Consider the following 26167-nt stretch of genomic DNA (forward strand, 5'->3'; position numbering starts at 1 on the left):
GGGAAGTTTGGCTTAGTGGGCTAGAGGAAGGGAGGAATGTGGCAGAGGCAGCTGAATGAATGGTTTCAATCTTAATGTCAAAGAAGTCCATGAGCTCCTCGCACTTGTTGTTGGAGGTGAGGGTGAAGGATACAGGGGAGAGGTGTTTAAGAAGAGAAGCCGGGGGTTGTCTTTGCATTCCAGGATGATCCAGGAATAGTGAGCAGTTTTGGCAGAGGAGAGCAGGACCCGATAGTACTTTATATGGTCCAGGCAGACCTGGCGATGAATGGCTAAACCAGTTGTCCGCCAAAAGTGTATAAGTCTGCATCCCTTGGACTTAAGGGAGCAGAGATGAGGCCGTACCAGGGGGAAGGAGCAGGGTGAGAGAGAGTAATGTTTTAATGGGGACAAGGGCATCAAAGGAGGAGGTGAGGGTGTGATTGAGCAGATCAGTAGCTGCAGAAATATTATGGTGAATGGAGGGCCAAAGGCTAGACAGTGGGAATTTGAGACAAATATAGAAGCCAATTTTCACACAGCAAGATCCCACAAACAGCAACGCGATAAATAACCAGTCAATCTGTTTTTGGTGGTGTTCGTTGAGGGAGGAATGTTGTCCAGAACACCGGGACAACTTCCTTTGGAAAAGTGCCATGGGATCTTTTATATCCACCTAACAGGCAACCTTCAAAAGAGGTATCCTTCAACAATGCAGCATTTGCTCAGTACTGCAGTGAAGTGGTCTAGATTCTGTCTGGAAGTGTGCTGAAGGTAATTAGCAGGATAGATAAAGAGGAACAAGTGGATGTCGTATATTTGGATTTTCAAAAGGCATTCGATAAGGTGCCACATAAAAGGCTATTACATAAGATAAGGGTTCATGGGGTTGGGGATAACATATTAGGATGGATAGAGGATTAATTAACGGACAGAAAACAGAGAGTGGGGATAAACGGGTCATTTTCAATTTGACAGGCTGTAACTAGTGGGCTGCCGCAAGGATCAGAGCTGGGGCCTCAGCTATTTACAATCTATATTAATGACTTAGATGAAGGGACCGAGTGTAATGTATCCAAGTTTGCTGAAGATACAAAGATAGGTGGGAAAGTAAGCTGTGAGGAGAACACAAAGAGTCTGCAAAGGGATATAGACAGGTTAAGTGAGTGGACAAGAAGGTGGCAGATGGAGTATAATGTGGGGAAATGTGAGGTTATTCACTTTGGTAGGAAGAATAGAAAAACAGACTATTTTTTAAATGGTGAGAAACTATTAAATGTTGGTGTTCAGGGATACTTAGGTGTCCTCGTACAAGAAACACAAAAAATTAGTATGCAGGTACAGCAAGCAATTAGGAAAGCAAATGGAATGTTGGCCTTTATTGCAAGGGGGGGTTGGAGTACAAAAGTAAGGAAGTCTTACAACAATTGTACATGGCTTTGGTGAGACCTCACCTGGAGTACTTCATACAGTTTTGGTCTCCTTATCTAAGGAAGGATATACTCTCCTTAGAGGCGGTAAATCGAAGGTTCACTAGATTGATTCCTGGGGTGAGAGGGTTGTCCTATGAGGCGAGGTTGAGTAGAATGGGCCTATACTCTCTGGAATTCAGAAGAATGAGAGGTGATCTCATTGAAAGATATAGGATTATGAGGGGGCTTGACAGGGTAGATGCTGAGAGGTTGTTTCCCTTGGCTGAAGAGTCGAGAACTAGGGGGCACAGTTGCAGGATAAGGGGACGGCCATTCAAGACTGAGATGAGGAGGAATTTCTTCGCTTAGAGGGCTGGAATTCTCTACCCCAGAGGGCTGTGGATGCTGAGTCATTGAACATATTCAAGGCTGAGATAGGCAGATTTCTGGACTCTAGGGGAATCAAGGGGATATGGGGATTGGGCAGGAAAGTGGAGTTGAGGTCGAAGATCAGCCATGATCTGATTGAATGGTGGATCAGGCTTGAGGGGCCATGTGGCCTACTCCTGCTCCTGTTCCTTATTTTCTTATGTTCTTATGTTTCTCTTTGCCATAATTTATTATAGCTGACACTATTTATTTTAATAAATAACAAAATCTCCAATTAAGTTGACAAATAACCAACTAGTTTGAATTTAATGCACTGTTTCAGTATCGGATCAGATAATCGGGTCATTTATCATTTGCTGTTTGCGGACCTTGCTGCGTAAAAATTGCCTACCACAATAAAACAAGAGATAACATTAAAACAACTGCTAAATCATCTTCATTTCTGAATCTGAACCTGCTTCATAGCTCCTAAAATGGCCTTGTTATTTGGGGAATGTACAATTAGAAATGTAAAGGTAAACGCTCTAAAGAAGTGATTGCATGCTAACCTCTGTGGATTTACCTCTACCAACTGTTAGACTTTATCAAAGGGTACTGTACGAGGAACATGTGACATGCATGCGATGATGAGTCCACTGATGCGGTTTTTGGTAAACAAAGGTGCCAGCAGACATTCTTTATGTAAATACTCAGCCTATTCAGCTGCATCTGGTGTGCTGACAGATTGCGAGCCTGGTCATGAATCGTTTCAATTGTATTGTTAATGAAGTGAATGCCAAGGTGCAGTTCTCACACAGAGGTTTAGCACAAAGATTAAACTATTTAAATGCTTCAATATCGAGAACACTGGCAGATTTATCATGTTAGCTATTGTTTATCACTGTCCAAAAATATCCCCACAATAAGTCACCATCCCATCTTCCCCACAGAATGGTTATGACCTTTAAAGCAGTGGTAACTAGCAATCCCGTTCAGATATAGGATGGCTGATGTAGGAAAGGGAAAATGTCACACTGGTGAGGGTCTATTTTGTAAGGTTGGAGCTAAAGCACATTGTCGAGGCTGAGTAAAAGAAATCTTAATTCTTTCTAACTATGGGAGTGTTTGATATTGACAATGGGACCAGAAATGGAAAGTGCTCTAACCCTTGGCATTGACGTAATTCATCTCGATGAGTACGAAATTCACTAATGTTTCATTTAAAAATAAATTACCCCGTCAAAAGTTGACTTTCGTAGAAGATCATTTTATTTAGGATAAAATTACTCAAAACAGGGCATAGAAGATTGCCGACTGCAATAAAATCCACCTAGTCAGGGCAAAGCACACTGTCATTCACTTTGCTCACTCAGTTGGGGATCATCTTGTACTAATGTTTTGTGGTCTATATGCAAAAGGAAGCTTTTTGCTCTAGAAGTTAAAGCTATTTAAAATGAACAAAATAATTTTGTAGAACCTTGGACCCTCCTCATCGCCATGGCCCAATATCGCATTATACAGTTGAGCCTTTTGGGATCTTTATAATCACGGTACCTCCACCATACACACTGTCCTCACCAACAACAGTTCAAATAAACTAACTGGTAGTGGGATTGGTGCCTTTCAGGTGTTAAAAGTGCTGCACTCGCAGCACACTGTGTATCATGCCTGGGAGTGAACAAGGGGTCTGAACACTTTTATTTAAAGGGCTGCCTGTGGCCCTTAAAGTAAAAAATGCCTCCAAATTTACAAAATGGCAGAAGCAAGGCACAGAGGCAGAACAGCACCATTCTAAGATGTTGCTTTCCATGTCAAAACATTTTTATTTAAAGAGCCTTTAGGTGACACACATTGTCTCTTTTGTTCCTTGTTCCAACACACGTCCCTTTTCTATCTGTTTGCAGAAGGCTGCACGTAAACGTGGCAACACATACAGAGAGGAGGGGAATCTGCCCGCTCCAACAGAACAACCACTCAGAAGGAGCACACAGCTAGGAAGTATAAGATGTGGAGATGCCGGTGATGGACTGGGGTGGACAAATGTAAGGACTTGCACAACACCAGGTTATAGTCCAACAGTTTTATTTTAAATCACAAGCTTTCAGAGCTTTGCTCCTTCGTCAGGTGAGTGAAGGGTTCCATAAAGGCACAGCATATATAGTCAGAGAACAGTGCCTGGTGATTACAGATAATCTTTCCAACTGCCCCCTATCACACCTCGGCAGAGAGACAATCACAGCAATCAAAGGAGTGGATGGTGTATCTGTAGTCCTTTCGGGATCTTGTCTGCTTTCTTGCAGCTCTGTAGAAACTTGATGTCTGTGTCGATGTGCGCGATCTTCTTGGAGATCCTCTCCACTGTGAGCTGGCAGTTTGTGGTGTCGATAGTAGCCATGATGTGGAGATGCCGGTGATGGACTGGGGTGGACAAATGTAAGGAGTTGCACAACACCAGGTTATAGTCTCTCTGCTGAGGTGTGATAGGGGGCAGTTGGAAAGATTATCTGTAATCACGAGGCATTGTTCTCTGACTATATATGCGGTGCCTTTATGGAACCCTTTACTCACCTGACGAAGGAGCAAAGCTCCGAAAGCTTGTGATTTCAAATAAAACTGGTGGACTATAACCTGGAAGTATAAGACACACCATACGCTTACATCAAGGGGAAGCAAAACACATCTGCACCACACACTGTCAGGACAACTAGAATTTGGCGATAAGGTACTTTAACGTGTCATGGGAATGAATGTGGTTTCGTGCAGAATAAGTTAGTGGTGGAGAAATGCAGCGATATTTATGGGTCTTGATGTATGGACGGGGCCATAAAGGCAATGCTTTATTTGACTGTTGCGCATTGGATCTTTCAGGCTCTATTAGAGACTGCCTTATGACCGGTGCCTTGTGCAGACATGTCTTCCGTCTCCTGGTTGCTGTTACCTTTTGCCTCGGGTTGTTTCTGCCTGTCTTCTCTTGCCAGGATGCAACTGATAATAATAATTTTGGATATCTTGGCAGTGCAGCACTGTGCTCCCCCAGTAGGGCCAGGCAGCTACACCTTTGCTTCAAGATGCTAGTGGTCTGTTCCACCGAGATCCTGATAGCATTGTGCGACTCATTCTACCGCTGTTCAGGACTCATCATTCCTTAATGGTGTAAACAGCCATCACTGCAATGGTTCACAGGACGCCATCCTTTCAATCTTCCTCCCCCTTCAAATAACGATGACACCGTGAATCGTTTAGAAACCGAATCTTGGGAACGGCTAGGGAAGTAAACATCCATATGCATTATTGGGGGTGGATATCTGCGGGGGGGTTTCTCCCGCTTGTCCAGTGTAACTTCAGCGGAGGAGGTGCAAATGACATTTTTGCTGTTTTTTTTCTGGGATGTCTGCGGCTCTTCCACTGAAGCAATGGCGGGCGACCAACCGTGAGCAGAGGCCAGCTGCACATTCATGGAGCTGGAACCTGTTTCTGTTCATGAAGGCGTGACACTGGGGACAGGCGGCCCGATGGCCACATGTGCCAATCATACCCGGCTCTGTGGGTAAAATCCAGCCATACAGTAACAGTGCAGGGTTCTCTTATCTTTTCCACTGGGAAATAGGTGAATTGATTGGTCTAGGCAAACAAAACAACTGTGAACATGAACTGCATGTTGGGAGGTTTGGCAGATATCTCCTGATGTTACTTCAATGAGCTGGGCTGGGCTGTGCTATGATGTGCCCTTGCATCAGCCATGAGCAGGGCACCAGCCTTGGTGCTCCATAATGCGGAGCACCAGCATCCCATGTGCTGCAGTACTACGGATGTCAATAAGCACAGTATCAGCTCTCTAAATGATGACCTAGCAAATATATCAGTAACTTTGTTGAACATTACATAGAATTTTGGCACAGAAACAGGCCATTCAGCTCAACTGGTCTATTCCGGTGTTTATGCTTCACACGAACCTCCCCCCCCCCACTTCATCTAACTTTATCAACATATCCTTTTATTCCTTTCTCCCTCATGTACTTATCTAGCTTCCCCTTAAATGCATCTATGCTATTTGCCTTAACTACTCCATGTGGTAGTGAGCTCCACATTCTAACTACTCTCTGGGTAAATAAGTTTCTCCTGAATTCTTTATTGATTTATTAGTGACATGTCTTTGAATTGCAACCAGGTAACTTTTTTAATATGGGAAACAATTTTTTTTCTCTGCAAGAACTGAGCTGCTAGGGGTACAATGTGTTTAATGTGACAATCACATTGGCTATCACGATTCTGGTTACGGCTATGGCCTGTGACTTATTCGATGGTGAGATTATGGACTATTTGGGCAGACTAAACATGGAGATCATACATTCATAGAGAGGTTACAGCATGGAAGAAGAGTATTCGGCCCATCGAGTCCACACTGGCTCTATGCAAGAGCAATCCAGCTAGTCCCACTCCACCACCCTATCCCCGTAGCCCTGTAAATTTTTTCCTTTCAAGTACTTATCCAGTTTCCTTTTGAAGGCCATGATTGAATCTGCCTCCACCACCCCCTCAGGCAGTGCATTCCAGATCCTAACCACTCACTGTGTAAAAAGGTTTTTCCTCATGTCACCTTTGGTTCTTTTGCCAATCACCTTAAATCTATGTCCTCTGGTTCTTGACCCTTCTGCCAATGGGAAGAGTTTCTCTCTATCTACTCTGTCCAGACCCTTCATGATTTTGAATACCTCTATCAAATCTCCTCGCAACTTTCTCTGTTCCAAGGAGAACAACCCCAGCTTCTCCAGTCCATCCACGTAACTAAAGTCCCCCTTCCCTGGAATCGTTCTAGTAAATCTCTTCTGCACCTCTCGAAGGCCTTCACATCTTCCCACATCATTCTAAGATGAAAGAAGCTGTCATGCATGTTGGTAAAAATCAATGATCCTGAAGAAAGGGTGTCATTACTTTATTAAGTTAAGAAAATGTCCAGGCAAGTGAAGGGGAGTGGTGCATGAAAAAAAGCAACCTTATACAATTCATTTGAAAATAGGTCTATGTCTCTGCTGGAGATCCAGTAGGCTCATGAAATGCCAAAAGCAGAGTGACTTGCTTAGTGTTTTAGTTATATGGTTGATTACTCACAGCCAAGAGGACCCATACAGACAGTTTATTAAAAGGGTATGTGCCATACACAGACGGCCACACACTTTGTAACCAATATCCTGAATCACAGTTTACATTCACTGAGGTTTCACATAACTCCGTTCAGTATAGCGCCTCCCTCTCCATTGCATAGTGTTGACATGAGGCATATCATTCAGCAATCTCCATTTAAATAAAATGGGAATTAGTCACTACCACGTTACAACCTCAGTATATATGAAATTGAAGGGTAGGAAAAGACCAGCTGGTCCATCAAGCCTGCCCCATATTCATGATTGCCGGAGCATCATAGAAGTTCATAGAAGTTTACAACATGGAAACAGGCCCTTCGGCCCAACATGTCCATGTCGCCCAGTTTATACCACTAAGCTAGTCCCAATTGCCTGCACTTGGCCCATATCCCTCTATACCCATCTTACCCATGTAACTGTCCAAATGCTTTTTAAAAGACAAAATTGTACCCGCCTCTACTACTGCCTCTGGCAGCTTGTTCCAGACACTCACCACCCTTTGAGTGAAAAAATTGCCCCTCTGGACCCTTTTGTATCTCTCCCCTCTCACCTTAAATCTATGCCCCCTCGTTATAGACTCCCCTACCTTTGGGAAAAGATTTTGACTATCCACCTTATCTATGCCCCTCATTATTTTATAGACTTCTATAAGATCACCCCTCAACCTCCTACTCTCCAGGGAAAAAAGTCCCAGTCTATCTAACCTCTCCCTATAAGTCAAACCATCAAGTCCCGGCAGCATCCTAGTAAATCTTTTCTGCACTCTTTCTAGTTTAATAATATCCTTTCTATAATAGGGTGACCAGAACTGTACACAGTATTCCAAGTGTGGCCTAACTAATGTCTTGTACAACTTCAACAAGACATCCCAACTCCTGTATTCAATGTTCTGACCAATGAAACCAAGCAAGCTGAATGCCTTCTTCACCACCCTATCCACCTGTGACTCCACTTTCAAGGAGCTATGAACCTGTACTCCTAGATCTCTTTGTTCTATAACTCTCCCCAACGCCCTACCATTAACGGAGTAGGTCCTGGCCCGATTCGATCTCCCAAAATGCATCACCTCACATTTATCTAAATTAAACTCCATCTGCCATTCATCGGCCCACTGGCCCAATTTATCAAGATCCCGTTGCAATCCTAGATAACCTTCTTCACTGTCCACAATGCCACCAATCTTGGTGTCATCTGCAAACTTACTAACCATGCCTCCTAAATTCTCATCCAAATCATTAATATAAATAACAAATAACAGCGGTCCCAGCACCGATCCCTGAGGCACACCGCTGGTCACAGGCCTCCAATTTGAAAAACAACCCTCTACACCCACCCTCTGTCTTCTGTCGTCAAGCCAATGTTGTATCCAATTGGCTACCTCACCTTGGATCCCGTGAGATTTAACCTTATGTAACAACCTACCATGCGGTACCTTGTCAAAGGCTTTGCTAAAGTCCATGTAGACCACGTCTACTGCACAGCCCTCATCTATCTTGGTTACCCCTTCAAAAAACTCAATCAAATTCGTGACACATGATTTTCCTCTCACAAAACCATGCTGACTGTTCCTAATCAGTCCCTGCCTCTCCAAATGCCCGTAGATCCTGTCTCTCAGAATACCCTCTAACAACTTACCCACTACAGATGTCAGGCTCACCGGTCTGTAGTTCCCAGGCTTTTCCCTGCCGCCCTTCTTAAACAAGGGCACAACATTTGCTACCCTCCAATCTTCAGGCACCTCACCTGTAGCTGTCGATGATTCAAATATCTCTGCTAGGGGACCCGCAATTTCCTCCCTAACCTCCCATAACGTCCTGGGATACATTTCATCAGGTCCCGGAGATTTATCTACCTTGATGCACGTTAAGACTTCCAGCACCTCCCTCTCTGTAATATGTACACTCCTCAAGACATCACTATTTATTTCCCCAAGTTCCCTAACATCCATGCCTTTCTCAACCGTAAATACCGATGCAAAATATTCATTTAGGATCTCACCCATCTCTTGTGGTTCCGCACATAGATGACCTTGTTGATCCTTCAGAGGCCCTACTTTCTCCCTAGTTACTCTTTTGCCCTTTATGTATTTGTAGAAGCTCTTTGGATTCTCCTTTGCCTTATCTGCCAAAGCAATCTCATGTCCCCTTTTTGCCCTCCTGATTTCTCTCTTAACTCTACTCCGGCAATCTCTATACTCTTCAAGGGATCCACTTGATCCCAGCTGCCTATGCATGTCATATGCCTCCTTCTTCTTTCTGACGAGGGCCTCAATCTCCCGAGTCATCCAAGGTTCCCTACTTCTACCAGCCTTGCCCTTCACTTTATAAGGAATGTGCTTACCCTGAACCCTGGTTAACACACTTTTGAAGGACTCCCACTTACCAGACGTCCCTTTGCCTGCCAACAGACTCTCCCAATCAACTTCTGAAAGTTCCTGTCTAATACCATCAAAATTGGCCTTTCCCCAATTTAGAATGTTAACTTTTGGGCCAGACCTATCCTCCTCCATAACTATCTTAAAACTAATGGAATTATGATCACTGGTCCCAAAGTGATCCCTCACTAACACTTCTGTCACCTGCCCTTCCTTATTTCCCAAGAGGAGGTCAAGTTTTGCCCCCTCTCTGGTCGGGCCATCCACATACTGAATGAGAAATTCCTCCTGAATACACTCAACAAATTTCTCTCCATCCAAGCCCCTAATGCTATGGCTGTCCCAGTCAACGTTGGGAAAGTTAAAGTCCCCTACTATTACCACCCTATTGGTTAAACACTTCTCCCCTCCCTTTCCCCCCTCCGCCATGTCATCTCCTGGGAGAGGCAAAAAAAAACAGAGAAAAAAATCCAGGACCAATAAGGGAAAAAGTCCTCTCCGACCAGCTCGGGCGATCGAAACCAGTCCAGGAGATCACATGGACCAAGTGTTATCGATAAAGACACTTACCTTCTATGTGATGCGATCTCTGCCCCAGTCAAAAACCGGTCCAGCTCTCTCTTGAAGACATAGGAACATAGGAACAGGAGTAAGCCATTCAGCCCCTCGTGCCTGCTCCGACATTTGATAAGATCATGGCTGATCTGTGATCTAACTCCATATACCTGTCTTTGGCCCATATCCCTTAATACCTTTGATTGCCAAAAAGCTATCTATCTCAGATTTAAATTTAGCAATTGAGCTAGTATCAATTGCCGTTTGCGGAGGAGAGTTCCAAATTTCTACCACCCTTTGTGTGTAGAAATGTTTTCTAATCTCGCGCCTGAAAGATCTGGCTCTAATTTTTAGACTGTGCCCCCTACTCCTAGAATCCCCAACCAGTGGAAATAGTTTCTCTCTCTCCACCCTATCCGTTCCCCATAATATCTTATAAACTTCGATCAGATCACCCCTTAACCTTCGAAACTCCAGAGAATACAACCCCAATTTGTGTAATCTCTCCTCGTAACTTAACCCTTGAAGTCCGGGTATCATTCTAGTAAACCTACGCTGCACTCCCTCCAAGACCAATATGTCCTTCCGAAGGTGCGGTGCCCAGAAATGCTCATAGTACTCCAGGTGCGGTCTAACCAGGGTTTTGTATAGCTGCAGCATAACTTCTGCCCTCTTGTACTCCAGTCCTCTGGATGTAAAGGCCAGCATTCCATTAACCTTATTGATTATTTTCTGCACCTGTTCATGACACTTCAATGATCTATGTACCTGAACCCCTGAGTCCCTTTGGACATACACTGTTTTTTTAACTTTTTACCATTTAGAAAGTACCCTGTTCTATCCTTTTTTGATCCAAAGTGGATGACATCACATTTGTCTACATTGAATTCCATTTGCCACAGTTTTGCCCATTTACCTATTCTATCAATATCGCTTTGTAATTTTATGTTTTCATCTACACTGCTTACAATGCCACCAATCTTTGTGTCATCGGCAAACTTAGATATGAGACTTTCTATGCCTTCATCTAAGTCGTTAATATTGTGAATAATTGCGGCCCCAAGACAGATCCCTGCGGGACTCCACTAGTCACATCCTGCCAATGTGAGTACCTACCCATTATCCCTACTCTCTGTCGCCTTTCGCTCAGCCAACTTCCTAACCAAGTCCGTACTTTTCCCTCGATTCCATGGACTTCTATCTTAGCTAACAGTCTCTTATGTAGGACTTTATCAAATGCCTTCTGGAAGTCCATATAAATAACATCCATTGACATTCCCCTGTCCACTACTTTAGTCACCTCTTCAAAAAATTCAATCAGGTTTGTCAGGCACGACCTACCTTTCACAAATCCATGCTGGCTCTCTGATTAACTGAAAATTCTCGAGGTGTTCAGTCACCCTATCCTTAATTATGGACTCCAGCATTTTCCCCACAACAGATGTTAGGTTAACTGGTTTATAATTCCCTGGTTTCCCTCTCTCTCCTTTCTTAAAAAGCGGAGTGACGTGCAGAGGGACAGTTCCTGAATCTAGAGAACTTTGAAAGATTATAGTTAGACATGCAGAGAATCAGCACCCCTCACAGCAGCCGGCAATGGCTCACTATTCTCTGGAGAAAAGGCAAACTGCCTAATATCCAGTCTATTACTACTCTTGCATAGTTTAAACTCATGTCCCTTGGTCATCCTCAATCTCTTAAACTGGAATAATCTCTCAGTAGGCAAACTATCCAACCCTTTATTTTATAGACCTCTTTCAGGTCACCTCTAAGTCTACATTGCTCGAAAGTAAATAGACCAAGGTCCTTGAGCCTATCTGAGGTTCTTCAAGCTAGGAATCATTCTTGTAGCTCTCCTCTGGACCTTTTCCAAGGCCACTATATCACCCACCATGGTGGGGTAGGGAACAAAACTGGACACACAGTTCCCATTTTGTATTTGCTCTACTATTTATAAAAAAGCACAAGAACTGTAATATAAAATACTGAACCAGTGAAGGAAAAAACACCCTCAGAGGAAGAGGTGAAAGAAAAAAAATCGGCAGAAAAAGAGAGAAAGAAAAGGTAACTGAAAATATGTGGTATTAAGTGACTGGTGCAGCAATACTCATGTCTCTGGAAAAACATAGCAAGTGGCTCAGTGAAGTATAGAGCAATCAATGTTCACTTCCCGTCGAATAAAGTGGTACACAATAAAAAAAGCTGTAACATCTTCTTTGTTCCCAATCACCTTCGTTTATTAAGTACCGTCAGTTTTTTTTTATTAAAAAAGTTTAAAAATATTCATTAAAAAAGATATATTCCCCTTTGAAAGACAATCAAGAAAAATAAACACCCAATATACAAAGGATTTCTTAAGGTGCACATCATTGAAAAGAAAAACAGTTAAGACTTAGTCATTAAATAAATAGAATACATTTACAAATTTGTGCTTTCACAGCATTATAGTACTACCCTTAGAAACCAATAGCAGAAAAAAAAATGAAAGTGCCTTATCAATCAATGAGACATTTTCCCAATTAGTGCCTTAGATATCTACAGAAACCATTCCTCACTCGCTTGATATTTGGACAGTCCCAGTGTTTCACAGAAACAAATCTTTCTTTTCACCATCCACTAGTGAATGGTGAGCCATGACTGTGAGGTACACGTGTGCAGGAATATTTCACTTCCCATTGTCAGTGAAGAGACTTTACTGAAACCCAATCCAGCAGTTGAGGATAGGGCTGACTGCTAAACATAGATTTCTTCAAAATTATGCTGAAACCATCTTCAGAGGGTTCATTTCAGCACTGTTGTGAACTGCCTTGCGTCTGCACAAATACACCGTCACCCCAATAATAATGCCGATGACCAACAATGCTCCTATTATTATTAAAACATAGACGCCGATGCCATAATCTAGAGGGGGGCAAAAAAGGAGAAAAACATGTAATAGTTGTGATAAAAAAAAAACTGAATACTGGAAATCAAATAATAACAGAAAATGCTGGAAATATACAGCAGGTCTATCAGCATCTGAAGAGAGGACAGACAGCTTAACATTTCAGATGGGGATTTAGAACAGTTCTGACAAAGGGTTTCCCCACAACTTTAATCGGCCTTGTCGCTTCAGATTCTGCCGTGTATCTCCACACTGCCGTGTATCTCCAGCACTTGTGGTTTTTATTATGTAAATAGGTGTGCCATTTTACAAACTTGATTAAATGAATACCGCTACCCTTTCTAAAACAGCAACAAGATAGATCACCCTTGGTAGGTATTTTGTTTAAATGGGATACTGCAGGATAGCTCCTAGAATGACCTTGCCTTCGTATTCATCTGAAAAGTACACCCCTTTGGCTGAAACTAAAGGAAGAGTTTTAACAAATGCCACAAAAGTAGGGAAGCTATTCATCCTTCCAAAGAAACTTGCATTCCCCCTTCACAGCAGCTAACCGGATGGGCTAAAAATTGATAAAAAGGAGGTACTCCTTTTTGATAGAAAGGCTGGCTGTACTTAAAGTAGATAAGTCACCCGGTCCATTTGGGATGCATCCTAGGTTGCTGAGGGAAGTAAGGGTGGAAATTGCGGAGGTACTGGCCATAATCTTCCAAACATTCGTAGATACGGGAGTGGTGCCAGAGGACTGGAGAATTGCAAATGTTACACCCTTGTTTAAAAAAGGGTGTACGGATAATCCCAGCATCTACAGGCCAGTCAGTTCAACCTCGGTGGTGGGGAAGATTTTAGAAACGATAATCTGGGACAAAGTTAATAGTCACTTGGACAAGTGTAGATTAATTAAGGAAAGCCAGCACGGATTTGTTAAAGGGAAATCATGTTTAACTAACTTGATTGAGTTTTTTTGATGAGGTAACAGAAAGGGTTGACGAGGGCAATGCGGTTGATATGGTGTATATGGACTTTCAAAAGGCGTTTGATAAAGTGCCACATAATAGGCTTGTCAGCAAAATTGAAGCCCATGGAATAAATGGGGCAGTGGCAGCATGGGTACAAAATTGGCTAAGTGATAGGAAAGAGAGAGTAGTGGTGAACGGTTGTTTTTCGGACTGCAGGAAGGTATACAGTGGTGTTCCCCAGGGGTCTGTACTAGGACCACTGCTTTTCTTGATATATATCGATGACTTGGACTTGGGTGTACAGGGCACAATTTCAAAATTTGCAGATGACACAAAACTTGGAAGTGTGGTAAATAGTGAGGAGGATAGTAATAGACTTCAAGAGGACATAGGCAGGCTGGTGGAATGGGCGGACACATGGCAGATGAAATTTAACGCAGAGGAGTGCGAAGTGATACATTTTGGCAGGAAGAATGAGGAGACGTAAAGGGGGAGCAGGAATAGAGAGACCTAGGGGTATGTATGCAGAAATCGTTGAAGGCGGAAGGACAGGTTGAGAAAGCGGTTAAAAAAACATACGGGATCCTGGCTTTATAAATAGAGACATAGAGTACAAAAGCAAGGAAGTAACTTTGAACCCTTCTAAAACATTGGTTTGGCCACAACTGGAGTATTGTGTCCAATTCTGGGCACTGACTTTAGGAAGGATGTGAAGGCCTTAGAGAGGGTGCAGAAAAGATTTACTAGAATGGTTCCAGGGATTAGGGACTTCAGTTATATGATAAACTGGAGAAGCTGGGGTTGTTCTCCTTAGAGCAGAGAAGGTTAAGAGGAGATTTGATAGAAGTGTTCAAAATCACGAAGGGCTTAGATAAAGTAGATAAAGAGAAACTGTTCCCAATGGCGGAAGGGTCGTGAACCAGAGGACACAAATTTTTAAGGTGATTAGCAAAAGAACCAAAGGCGACATGAGGTAAAACCTTTTTATGGATAGCACGTTTCAGGATGTGGTCACCCCGCAGATTAAGAGTGCAGGCAGAGAAGGACTGGGTGACCACCAGACAGACAAGGACGACCAGGCAGGTAGTGCAGGAGTCCCCTGAGGGCATCTCACTCTCCAACCAGTATTCAGTTCTGGGTACTGTTGGGGGAGAGGGTTCCTCTGGGGAGTCAGCCAGAGCCAAGTCCAAAGCACCATGGGTGGGTCAGCTGTACAGAGGAGAGAAAGGTCGAGAGAGCAATAGTGATAGGGGATTCTATAGTTAGGGGAGCAGACAGGCGTTTCTGCGGCCACAAATGTGATTCCAGGATGTTGTGCTGCCTCCCTGGTGCCAGGGTCATGGATGTCACTGAGCGGCTGCAGGACATTCTGAAGGGGGAGGGTGAACAGCCAGAGGTCGTGGTCCATATCGGTACCAACGACATAGGTAAAAAGAGGGATGAGGTCCTGCAAGCAGAATATAAGGAGTTAGGAAATAAGTTAAAAAGCAGGACCTCAAGGGTAGTAATCTCAGGATTACTCCCAGTGCCACGTGCTAGTGAGTATAGGAATAGGAGAATAGGTCAGATGAATGTGTGACTGGAGGGTTGGTGCAGGAGGGAGGGATTTAGATTCCTGAGGAATTGGGACCGATTCTGGGGAAGGTGGGGCCTGTACAAGCTGGACGGGTCGCACCTCAACAGATCCGGGACTAATATCCTTGCAGGGGGGTTTGCTACTGCTGTTGGGGAGGGTTTAAACTAGAGTGGCGGGGGTTGAGAACCTGAGCAGGGAGTTAGAGGAGAGTAAAGTTGAGCGCAGCAAGAGAGGGGAGAACCCAGGGGAAATTTACAATACAAATAGTACAAATAGTTGTTCAAGAACAAGTGAAAGGGAAAAGCGTAGAGCAGCAGAAAGAAAGTGTACTTTAGGCACTACAGATAAAGTGAAAACTAGAAGGTGTAAAGTGATTAACCCAGCATCAAAGCTGAAGGTCAGGCTAGGGTGTGTGGCCCAACTAAGAGTTCTATATACAAATGCATGGAGTATAAGGAATAAATTAAATGAACTACAGGTACAAATTCAAATTGGAGGGTATGCCATGATAGCTATTACTGAGACATGGCTGCAGGATGGTCAGGATTGGGAACTAAATATACCAGGTTATAAGGTCTACAGGAGAGATAGGGAAAATGGAAGAGGGGGAGGAGTAGCCTTAATTATTAGAGATGAAATCGCTTCATTGATAAAGGAGGATATAACGAGAGGTAAGCAGCCAACAGAGACCTTATGGGTTGAATTGAGAAACAAGAAAGGATCTAAAACTATAGTGGGAGTTGTGTATAGGACCCCTGGCAGCAGCTCTGAAGTGCTAGATTGTATAAATGCAGAGATTAGACAAGCGTGTAAGAAAGGCATAGTGGTCTTAATGGGGGACTTTAACCTTCACATAGGTTGGGAAAAGCAGACTAGCAACTGTCAGAAAGGTCGTGAATTTCTTGAGTGTGTCTGGGATAGTTTTCTACAGCAGTATGTCCTAGAGGCAACAAGGGGGCAAGCCATACTAGATTTAGTAATGAGTAATGAACCAGATTTAGTTAACAGCTTGACTGTGCGTGAACATCTATCCAATAGCGATCATAACATGATCGAGTTCAATGTAGTGTTTGAAAGGGAAAAAAGTGAATCAGCTGCTAAGATTCTAGACTTGGGTAAGGCCGACTTCAATGGGATGAGACAGAGACTGTCCACAGTAAACTGGGCAAATCTGTTAATGGGTAAAACGACTGATGATCAGTGGGAAATGTTTAAAGAAACATTTAACGTGATACAGAATCGGTTTATACCCCTGAGGGGCAAGAACTCCACTTGCCAAAAAAAAAGCCATGGACAACTAAAGAGGTAAGGGACAGTATAAGACATAAGGAAAGGGCATACAAAAAGGCAAAACATGGCACGGATCCTGGCGAATGGGAAAGATACAAAGATCAACAAAGGGACACAAAACAGATAGTGAGAGCTACAAAGAGAGTATGAAAAGAAACTTGCAAGGGATATCAAAACCAATACGAAGAACTTTTATAGTTATATTAGGAAAAAGAGGGTGGTCAGGAGCAGTGTTGGCCCCTTAAAAACAAAGTGGGGATATTGTCATTGACAATGGGGAAACGGCGGACAAGTTGAATAATTACTTTGTGTCAGTATTTGCAGTCGAAAAAGGGGATAGCATGCCGGAAATCCCAAGAAAACTAATATTGAATCAGGGACAGGGACTCAATAAAATTAACATAAGTAAAACAACAGTAATGAAGATAATAATAGCACTAAAGAGTGACAAATCCCCAGGACCAGATGGTTTCCATCCCAGGGTTTTAAAGGAAGTAGATGAGCACATTGCAGATGTCCTAACTATAATCTTTCAAAGTTCTCTAGATTCAGGAACTGTCCCTCTAGATTGGAAAATTGAACATGTCACTCCGCTTTTTAAGAAAGGAGAGGGAAGCCAGGGAATTATAGACCAGTGAGCCTAACATCTGTTGTGGGGAAAATGCTGGAGTCTATAATTAAGGATAGGGTGACTGAACACCTCGAGAATTTTCAGTTAATCAGAGAGAGCCAGCATGGATTTGTGAAAGGTAGGTCGTGCCTGACAAACCTGATTGAATTTTTTGAAGAGGTGACTAAAGTAGTGGACAGGGGAATGTCAATGGATGGTATTTATATGGACTTCCAAAAGGCATTTGATAAAGTCCTACATAAGAGGCTGTTAGCTAAGATAGAAGCCCATGGAATTGAGGGAAAAGTACGGACTTGGTTAGAAAGTTGGCTGAGCGAAAGGCGACAGAGAGTAGGGATAATGGGTAAGTATTCACATTGGCAGGATGTGACTAGTGGAATCCCGCAGGGATCTGTCTTGGGGCCTCAATTATTCACAATATTTATTAACGACTTAGATGAAGGCACAGAAAGTCTCTTATCTAAGTTTGCCGATGACACAAAGATTGGTGGCATTGTAAGCAGTGTAGATGAAAACATAAAATTACAAAGGGATATTGATAGATTAGGTAAATGGGCAAAACTGTGGCAAATGGAATTCAATGTAGACAAATGTGAGGTCATCCACTTTGGATCAAAAAAGGATAGAACAGGGTACATTCTAAATGGTAAAAAGTTAAAAACAGTGGATGTCCGAAGGGACTTAGGGGTTCAGGTACATAGATCATTGAAGTGTCATGAACAGGTGCAGAAAATAATCAAGAAGGCTAATGGAATGCTGGCCTTTGTATCTAGAGGACTGGAGTACAAGGGGGCAGAAGTTATGCTGCAGCTATACAAAACCCTGGTTGGACCGCACCTGGAGTACTGTGAGCAGTTCTGGGCACCGCACCTTCGGAAGGACTTATTAGCCTTGGAGGGAGTGCAGCGTAGGTTTACTAGAACGATACCCGGACTTCAAGGGTTAAGTTACGAGGAGAGATTACACAAATTGGAGTTTCGAAGGTTAAGGGGTGATCTGATCGAAGTTTATAAGATATTAAGGCGAACAGATAGGGTGGATAGAGAGAAACTATTTCCGCTGGTTGGGGATTCTAGGAGTAGGGGGCAGAGTCTAAAAATTAGAGCCAGACCTTTCAGGAGTGAGATTAGAAAACATTAGCGTGTGGTTATGATCTGGAATGTGTTGCCTGAAAAGGCGGTGGAAGCAGGTTCAATCATAGCTTTCAAAAAGGAATTGGAGTTGAAGGTAAAAAATTTGCAGGGCTACGGGGAAAAGGACTGACTGGATTGCTCTTACAAAGAGCCCGCACGGGCTCGATGGGCCGAATGTCCTCCTTCTATGCTGTATCCATCCTATGATTCAATGCACTCTCTCTTGAGTTTTTGCCTCCCCAGCGAGCCATTTGAGGCAGTGATCATTCTGTGCGAAGAAATGCTTAGTGCAAATCAGTGCAGCATGCAGTTTGTATGTATGTCTCCTTATCCTGCTGTCAAGGTTTAATTTAACTAAATGTAATTAAAGGCACTGAGATTGCTGGGTGATACTCAGGTGAGGCTGCCACCACCTCACCATTTCCAAGGCCCAGTCATGGAAATCTGATGTTTTGTTGCTAATCATCAGCTTCTAGCAGCCCTGCTATTATTGCCTGGTAGGCTAAACTTTTAAAAAGCAAACTGTAAGTACAAGATGTATTTCAGTCACGGGTGTTGATATTTTTCAGATGAATATTTAAGAGACGATTGTCGATGCTACCCTTGAGTATCCCTTTAAATAACATATCAAGGCCTTATTATGGAGTGGCCCTTCAAGATGAACATATCTGTTAGGTCACAAATGGGTAATCTTCCACAACATCCCACAGTAATGTACATGTATTTGTCGCTAATATTGCACACTCACAAATGGATGATGGATCTTGTAATTTGGTTGTCACTGTTTAATTCAACCATTCAATTCTTAGCACATCTGCCATCATCATCCCCTCCTCAAAAAACCCACCCTTGACTCCTCTGTCCTTGCAAACTACCGCCTCATCTCCAACCTCCCTTTCCTCTCCGAAGTCCTTGAACGTGTTGGCACCTCCCAAATCCGTGCCCATCTTTCCTGCAATTCCATGTTTGAATCCCTCCAATCAGGTTTCTGCCTCTACCACAGTACAGAAACGACCCTTTTCAAAGTCACAAATGACATCTTGTGTGACTGTGACCATAGTAAACTACCCCTCCTCATCCTTCTCGACCTGTCTGCAGCCTTTGACATGTTTGACCACACCATCCTCCTCCAACGCCTCTCCTCCGTTGTCCACCTGGGTGGGACTGCGCACATCTGGTTCCATTCTTATCTATCCAGTCATGGCCACCTGCAATGGCTTCTCCTCCCGTTCCCGCTCTGTTACCTCTGGAGTCCCCCAAGGATCTATCCTTGGTCCCCTCCTATTTCTCATCTACATGCTGCCCCTCAGCGACATCATCCAAAACACAATGTCAGGTTCCACATGTACGCGAACGACACTCAGCTCTACCTCACAACCACTTCCCTCAACCCCTCCACCAACTCTCATTTATCACATTGCTTGTCTGAAATAGCAAAAATTTCCTCCAACTAAATATTGGGAAGACCGAAGCCATTGTCTTCGGTCCCCACCACAAACTCTGTTCCCTAGCCACCAACTACAGCCCTCTCCCTGGCCACTGTCTGAGGCAGAACCAGACCATTCGCAACCTTGGCGATCTATATGACCCCGAGATAAGCTTCTGGCAACACATCTGCTCCATCACCAAGATCCCCTACTTCCACCTACGTAACATCGCCCGCCTCCGCCCCTGCCTCAGCTCATCTGTTGCTGAAACCCTCATCCATGCCTTTGTTACCTCTAGGCTTGACTATTCCGATGCTCTCCTGGCCACCATCCCATCTTCCACCCTCCATAAATATGAACTCATCTAAAACTCTGCTGCCCGTATCCTAACTTGCACCAAGTCCCGTTCACCCACCATCCCTGTGCTCGCTGACCTACATTGGCTCCCGGTCCGGGAACACCTTGATTTTAAAATCCTCATCCTTGTTTTCAAATCCCTCCATGGCCTCGTTCCTCCCAGTCTCTGTAACCTCCTCCAGCCCGACAACCCAATCTCTGCGCTCCTCCAATTCTTGCCTCTTGCGCATCCCCAATTTTAATCACTCCACCATTGGCGGCCGTGCCTTCAGCTGTCTAGGCCCTAAGCTCTGGAATTCCCTCCCTACACCTGTCCACCTCCCTACCTCTCTCTCCTCCTTTAAGACGTTCTTTAAAACCTACCTATTTGACCAAGCTTTTGGTCACCTGTCCTAATATCTCCTTATGTGGCTCGATGTCAAATTTTGTTTGATAATCGCTCCTGTGAAGCTCCTTGGGACGTTTTACTATGTTAAAGGCGCTATATAAATGCAGGTAGTTGTTGTTGCTCAATGCATTATCGTTACATTCCTTCGTGCACCATGTTAACACAGTTGTTAACCCATTCATTTTTAAATGGGGAAGAATTGCCGCAGGGGTTCTCTTGATCTCCCGCTGTAACTTCAGTGGAGGATTGACGAAAACTCCTGAGAAGCCGCAAAAATGGCTGCTTACGCCCTGTGTCAGGGATTTCTGTCGAAATTACAGCAGCAGATAGGATAACCCCTGCAGAAATTCTAGGCATAGGTTAGCAGAGGAAAGAAATTATAGCTGGATAAACAAGATTTCTGAGGTTCGCTTAAAGTGGAGGACAAATATTTTTACCAAGAAAGGTTACAGTATTATCGTCACCCACTCACCTTGTGTAATGTGACTCACTAGTGAGAAACACTGAAGCAAATTCGTAGTAGGGAAAAAATTGGCTAAATGCGATGGCCGCAACTGAACTTCCAACAGGGAAGCAATGCCAAAAATCAATTCATAGATGAATTAACAGACTACCGTTGTGATTGGATTTTAAATGAGCAATGAAAGCACTTATCATTAAATTGCCTACGTTCACCTCCGTCATTTGGTAAACTGTTAGTCGAGAAAACTAACCTGGTACTGAATTCAGGGCCAATTAAACTGAATAACCTGTTGAGGAGAATAAAATTTTATCCGCTTAAACTTGTTAATCTCCCAGCTATGCACAGAGGCTACCAGCAAGCACTGCATGTGATCATGAGATTATGCCAGTGTTAAGCAAGGTCATAATTAACCGTTATCACAACTGTGAATGGTTGCTGGCTTTGGCTAATACTTGGCAGAGGTGTCAATCCGCACCCCTATGAAGTCGACAATACTGGTAAGGGAGAGCCCTATTCTGTTCAGTAGACCCACAGAGGGGAATCCCACCTGATATTGCTCATGTGTATCACTTTTACAAGGGAATGGATGTTACAGGGTACCAAGGGGCCTATGGAACCAAGATTATTTTGATTTTTTTCTTAAAACAAATGAAAAAGAATTCTTTGGACCAGTAACTATCGGTAATGGTACTCCCTCACAGGTACACAGGTGTGCTTGAACGATGGACATCCCTTATAAATTAGGACACAAAGCTGACTGTTTCTAAAAAGGACCTACCTGAAGGGGAATCTCTCTGAGAGCGTGTGCATTTGACCGAACTTTCTTGGCCATCTTTAAATGGAGATTTAATATGGGGTTGGATGGAGAAGCAGTAAGTGACTCCCTCTTCGACTTTAATTCGTTTATCTTGATCTTTCGCAATTAAAGATTTCTGTAAAAGTAATTTTTAAAAATGCTGTTTCTGTCAGCAATACATCCCACAAATATCTTTCAAACAGAAAATACAAATTCAGCACAATGATTGAACTCACCTTGCCACTTGAGCGGTCTTTCCAATAAAACACAATGTACTCGAGGTTAGATCCATAGATATCACGTATGGTTTTAAAAGTATTATTTGAAAATTTGATGAAGGTAAGTGGATCTTTGATTGTCAATTGCACTTCAGTTTTATTCTTTTCAATGAGCTCAAAGGTTGCTTGTCCAATGTCAGCTAGAATATAAAAAAACATCAACACATTAAACAGAAGCAAGATATTTCTACTAAGTGTATTCTTTTATTGTTTTTCTGTTGCAACATGATATAATGTAGCATATTTGGACAAGAATATAAGTTTAATGCTCAACTATAATGGGTACAACAAAAGATCATAGTGCCATGCACTAAGTTTTGTAGTAGTTCACTCTGGTTTTCCCTCTTCTTGGGCATATTTTCTGTGGCTCTTAAACTTGTTTCATTCTATTATATTTTTTTAGATAATGTGTCCTTTTACAGTCAAACAAGCAGATCTCCTGTGGTGTTGCTCATGGTGAGTCCGAGGATATGCTATTTTAGAAGTACAGGAAAAAAAGAAAAATACACAGGTGGGTCCCTCAGCATCTGTAAAGAGGAAGGACAGGGTAACATTTCTGGTTTAACCCTGCATCGGAAATATTGCCTTTTCTCTTTACAGCTACTGACAGACCTGCTGTGTATTCCCAGCAAATTTCTGTTTCTGTGGTAAGAAGGGAAGGAAGGATGATAGATCAAAATTAACCTTCAACGTGGTTTTATAAAGGGGAAATCATGTCTGACAAATTTATTAGAGTTCTTTGAGGAAGTAATGGGCAGTGTGGTTAAAGGGGAACCAATGGATGCAGTATATTTGGATTTCCAAAAGGCATTCGATAAGGTGCCACATAAAAGATTACTGCACAAGATAAGAGCTCATGGTGTTGGGGGTAATATACTGGCATGGATGGAGGATTGGCTAACTAACAGAAAACAAAGTGTCGGGATAAAAGGGTCATTTTCAAAATGGCAATCTGTAACTAGTGGGGTGCCGCAGGGATCAGTGCTGGGGCCTCAACTATTTACAATATATATCAATGACTTGGATGAAGGAACAGAGTGTCTTGTGGCCAAATTTGCTGATGATACAAAGATCGGTGGAAAAGCAAGTTGCGATTAGGACACAAAGTGTCTGCAAAGGGATATTTACAGGTTAAGTGAATAGGCAAAAATTTGGCAGATGGAATATAATGTGGGAAAATGTGAAGTCGTCCACTTTGGGAGGAAAAATAAAAAAGCAAAATATTATTTGAATGGAGAAATACTACAAAATGCTGCGGTACAGAGGGATCTGGGTGTCCTCGTACATGAAACACAAAAAGTCAACATACAGGTGCAGCAGGTAATCCGGAAGGCAAATGGAATATTGGCCTTTATTTTTAGGGGGATGGAGTATAAAAGCAGGGAAGTCATGCTACAACTGTGCAGAGTACTGGTGAGACCACACCTGGAGTACTGCGTACAGTTCTGGTGCCCTCATTTAAGGAAGGACACACTTGCATTGGAGGCAGTTCAGAGAAGGTTCACTAGGTTGATTCCAGGTATAGAAGGGTTGTCTTATGAGGAAAGATTGAACATGTTTGGTCTATACTCATTGGAGTTTAGAAGAATGAGAGGAGATCTTATTGAAATAGACAAGATTCTGAGGGGACTCGATAGGGTGTTACCCCTCATGAGGAATCTAAAACTAGGGGGCATAGTCTCAGAATAAGGGGTCGCCCGTTTAAGATGGAAATGAGGAGGAATTTCTTCTCCCAGAGGGTTGTGAATCTTTGGAATTCTTTACCCCAAAAAGCTGTAGAGGCTGAGTCATTGAATACATTCAAGGCTGAGTCAGACACATTTTTGATCAGCAAGGGAGTCAAAGGATATGGGGAAAAGGCGGGAAAGTGGAGTTGAGGTAAAAATCAGATCAGCCATGATCTCATTGAATGGCGGAGCAGGCTCGAGGGGCCGAATGGCCTACTCCTGCTCCTATCTCTTATGGTCTTATGGTCTTCCACCCTCCGTCTGCTGCCCATACCCTAACTCGCACCAAGTCCTGTTCACCAATCAACCCTGTGCTTGCTGACCTACATTGTCTCCCGGTCCGGCAACACTACGAATTTAAAATTCTCCTCCTAGTGTTCAAAATCCCTCGCCCCTCCCTATCTCTGTAACCTCCTCCAGCTCTACAAGATTTCTGCGTTCTTCCAATTCTGGCCTCTTGTTCATCCCCGATTTTAAATCGCTCCACCATTGGCGGCTGTGTCTTCAGCTGCTTCGGCCCTAAGTTCTGGAATTCCCTCCTTAAACCTCTCTACCTCTCTCTTCTCTTTTAAGACGCTCTTTAAATCCTACCTCTTTGACCAAGCTTTTGGTCACCTGTCCTAATATCTCCTTATGTGGCTCGGTCAAATTTTGTCTGATAACACTCCTGTGAGGTTCCTTGGGATGCTTTACTAACTTAATAGCGCACTATAAATGCAAGCTCTAGTTGTTGTTGTTGCAAGCTTCATGATACAATGGCTCGTGTGTTCCAGGAATGTTAGCGACACTCACTCTGCTTTAAAGGCTGGAATGCAGTAGATCTCTTCAAAGGAGGTTCTTCAACATCCTCTGTTTTTGTGGCACTGTAGGTTAACACCTCAGCAGTGTATGTGTCAGCTACATTCTGTATTAGGTTGGTCAGGTCACAGCTTGTGATTTTACTCCGGGTACATTCGGGCTTTTTCTTCCAGTTAGATTGCTCACTATTTAAGAAAAAAAAGTCAATGCTATTTTAAAATTAAAAGATTCATCTGTTTATCTTTTAAAATAAACTTAGAAGTCAAAGGTTTATCGTTCTGAGAACATTTCTCATTTACTTAGGAAAAATAAGCTGCCGTTATGATCATTTCGCCGATCGTAGGACCAATCAGACTCTGCCCACACACAGGCTGTTGATGAGCACGGCAGGTTTAGTTCCAGATTTAGTATAAACCCGACTAAACTGTACGATTACCAGCTTAAAACATAAAACCTTCCTTTACCGCAGCAGGCGAGTGAAGTGACAGGACAGCCATAAAAATTGACAGTAGTCCGAACATTCCTCTCCTTTAAACCCGAGAAGCGCTCAGATGCCGGGCACAAGGGTGGAGATTATGGACATCGGGCCTCTGCTGATTTTACGTTACCCTGGGTGGGCAAAGACATTGTAATGGCATGGGAGTGAAGTGGGGGAAGGGCCTGACAGCACCTCCCGACTCATCATCTTCTGGGAATGCCGGTTAGGAACATAGGAACAGGAGTAGGCCATTCAGCCCCTTGAGTCCATTCCACCATTCAAATAGATCATGGCTGATCTGTATCTTAACTCCATCTACCCGCCTTGGATCCGTAACTTTTAATACCCTCGCCTAACAAAAATCTATCAATCCCCGTTTTGAAATTTTCAATAGACCCCCAGCCTCAACAGCTTTTTGGGGGAGTTCTTGATTTTGGTTGGGCACCCATTTGGAAGCGTACTCAAAGAAGCTGTCGGAAGTCTTCATGCCAGATTGAAAAGGGCAGGCAGCAAAGCCAAGAAGGCAACTGTTCTTTGCGTCCCCCCCACCACAGGGAGCCGTTGGACCCTTGGGACTGGAAGCCTTTTGGTTGCTTTCTTTGGGCAGCAGCTAGAAGTTACGTACCGTAGCCAGTGGCCATTACCACTGCTGCAGTGCACTCAGGATTTCAGCAGCAGCCGGCTTTCCATCCCCGATTCTGTACACAGGTTCCTGCCAGGGGAATGTTGGGAACTGAGCCCGTAAATCCAGGCACATCCAGGTCAATTCAGATCTGAAGCACACTTCAGGGACCCCGCACCGGGGGAGGGGAAGAAATGAGACAAAGGGGTATATTGGGACTTGTATTTTTAAGATCCCATTAAAATTAAATTAATCTCAATTTTGTTATACAATATTCATGGGGTCAATTTTCGGATGGCCGAGCGGGTGTGCTCCTGGCCGGGGGTGGGGGGGGGGGGGGGGTTCCTAAAATTGGGGATTCCCGGAGCGGGTCCGGAGCCCAGCTCCAACCCGCCCACTTCCGGGTTCCCCAATGACGCGAATCGGTGTGCGCGCAGCCCCCGCATGCGGGACTCCCACTGGCAATCAAAGCCGGTGGGATCCCACTTAAGATCATTATCTGGGTACTTGAGGTCATTTACAGACCTCAT

At 43.6% G+C, this 26167-nt stretch overlaps 1 protein-coding gene across 1 annotated transcript in view; it reads right to left on the reverse strand.

Moving 5' to 3' along the window:
* Positions 1-12042: 12042 nt before the first annotated feature.
* Positions 12043-26167, reverse strand: part of f3a (coagulation factor IIIa) — a 33687-nt gene continuing 19562 nt past the window's right edge. The window contains exons 3-6 of the mRNA XM_067989660.1: positions 24532-24722; positions 21971-22152; positions 21717-21870; positions 12043-12731 (exon numbers count right to left, since the gene is read on the reverse strand). Coding sequence (XP_067845761.1) covers positions 12586-12731; positions 21717-21870; positions 21971-22152; positions 24532-24722 — 673 coding nt within the window. The 3' untranslated portion in view covers positions 12043-12585. The remainder of the gene's footprint in view (positions 12732-21716; positions 21871-21970; positions 22153-24531; positions 24723-26167) is intronic.

The sequence above is a fragment of the Heptranchias perlo genome, chromosome 9 (genome assembly GCF_035084215.1).
Source record: "Heptranchias perlo isolate sHepPer1 chromosome 9, sHepPer1.hap1, whole genome shotgun sequence".
Taxonomy (NCBI): domain Eukaryota; kingdom Metazoa; phylum Chordata; class Chondrichthyes; order Hexanchiformes; family Hexanchidae; genus Heptranchias; species Heptranchias perlo.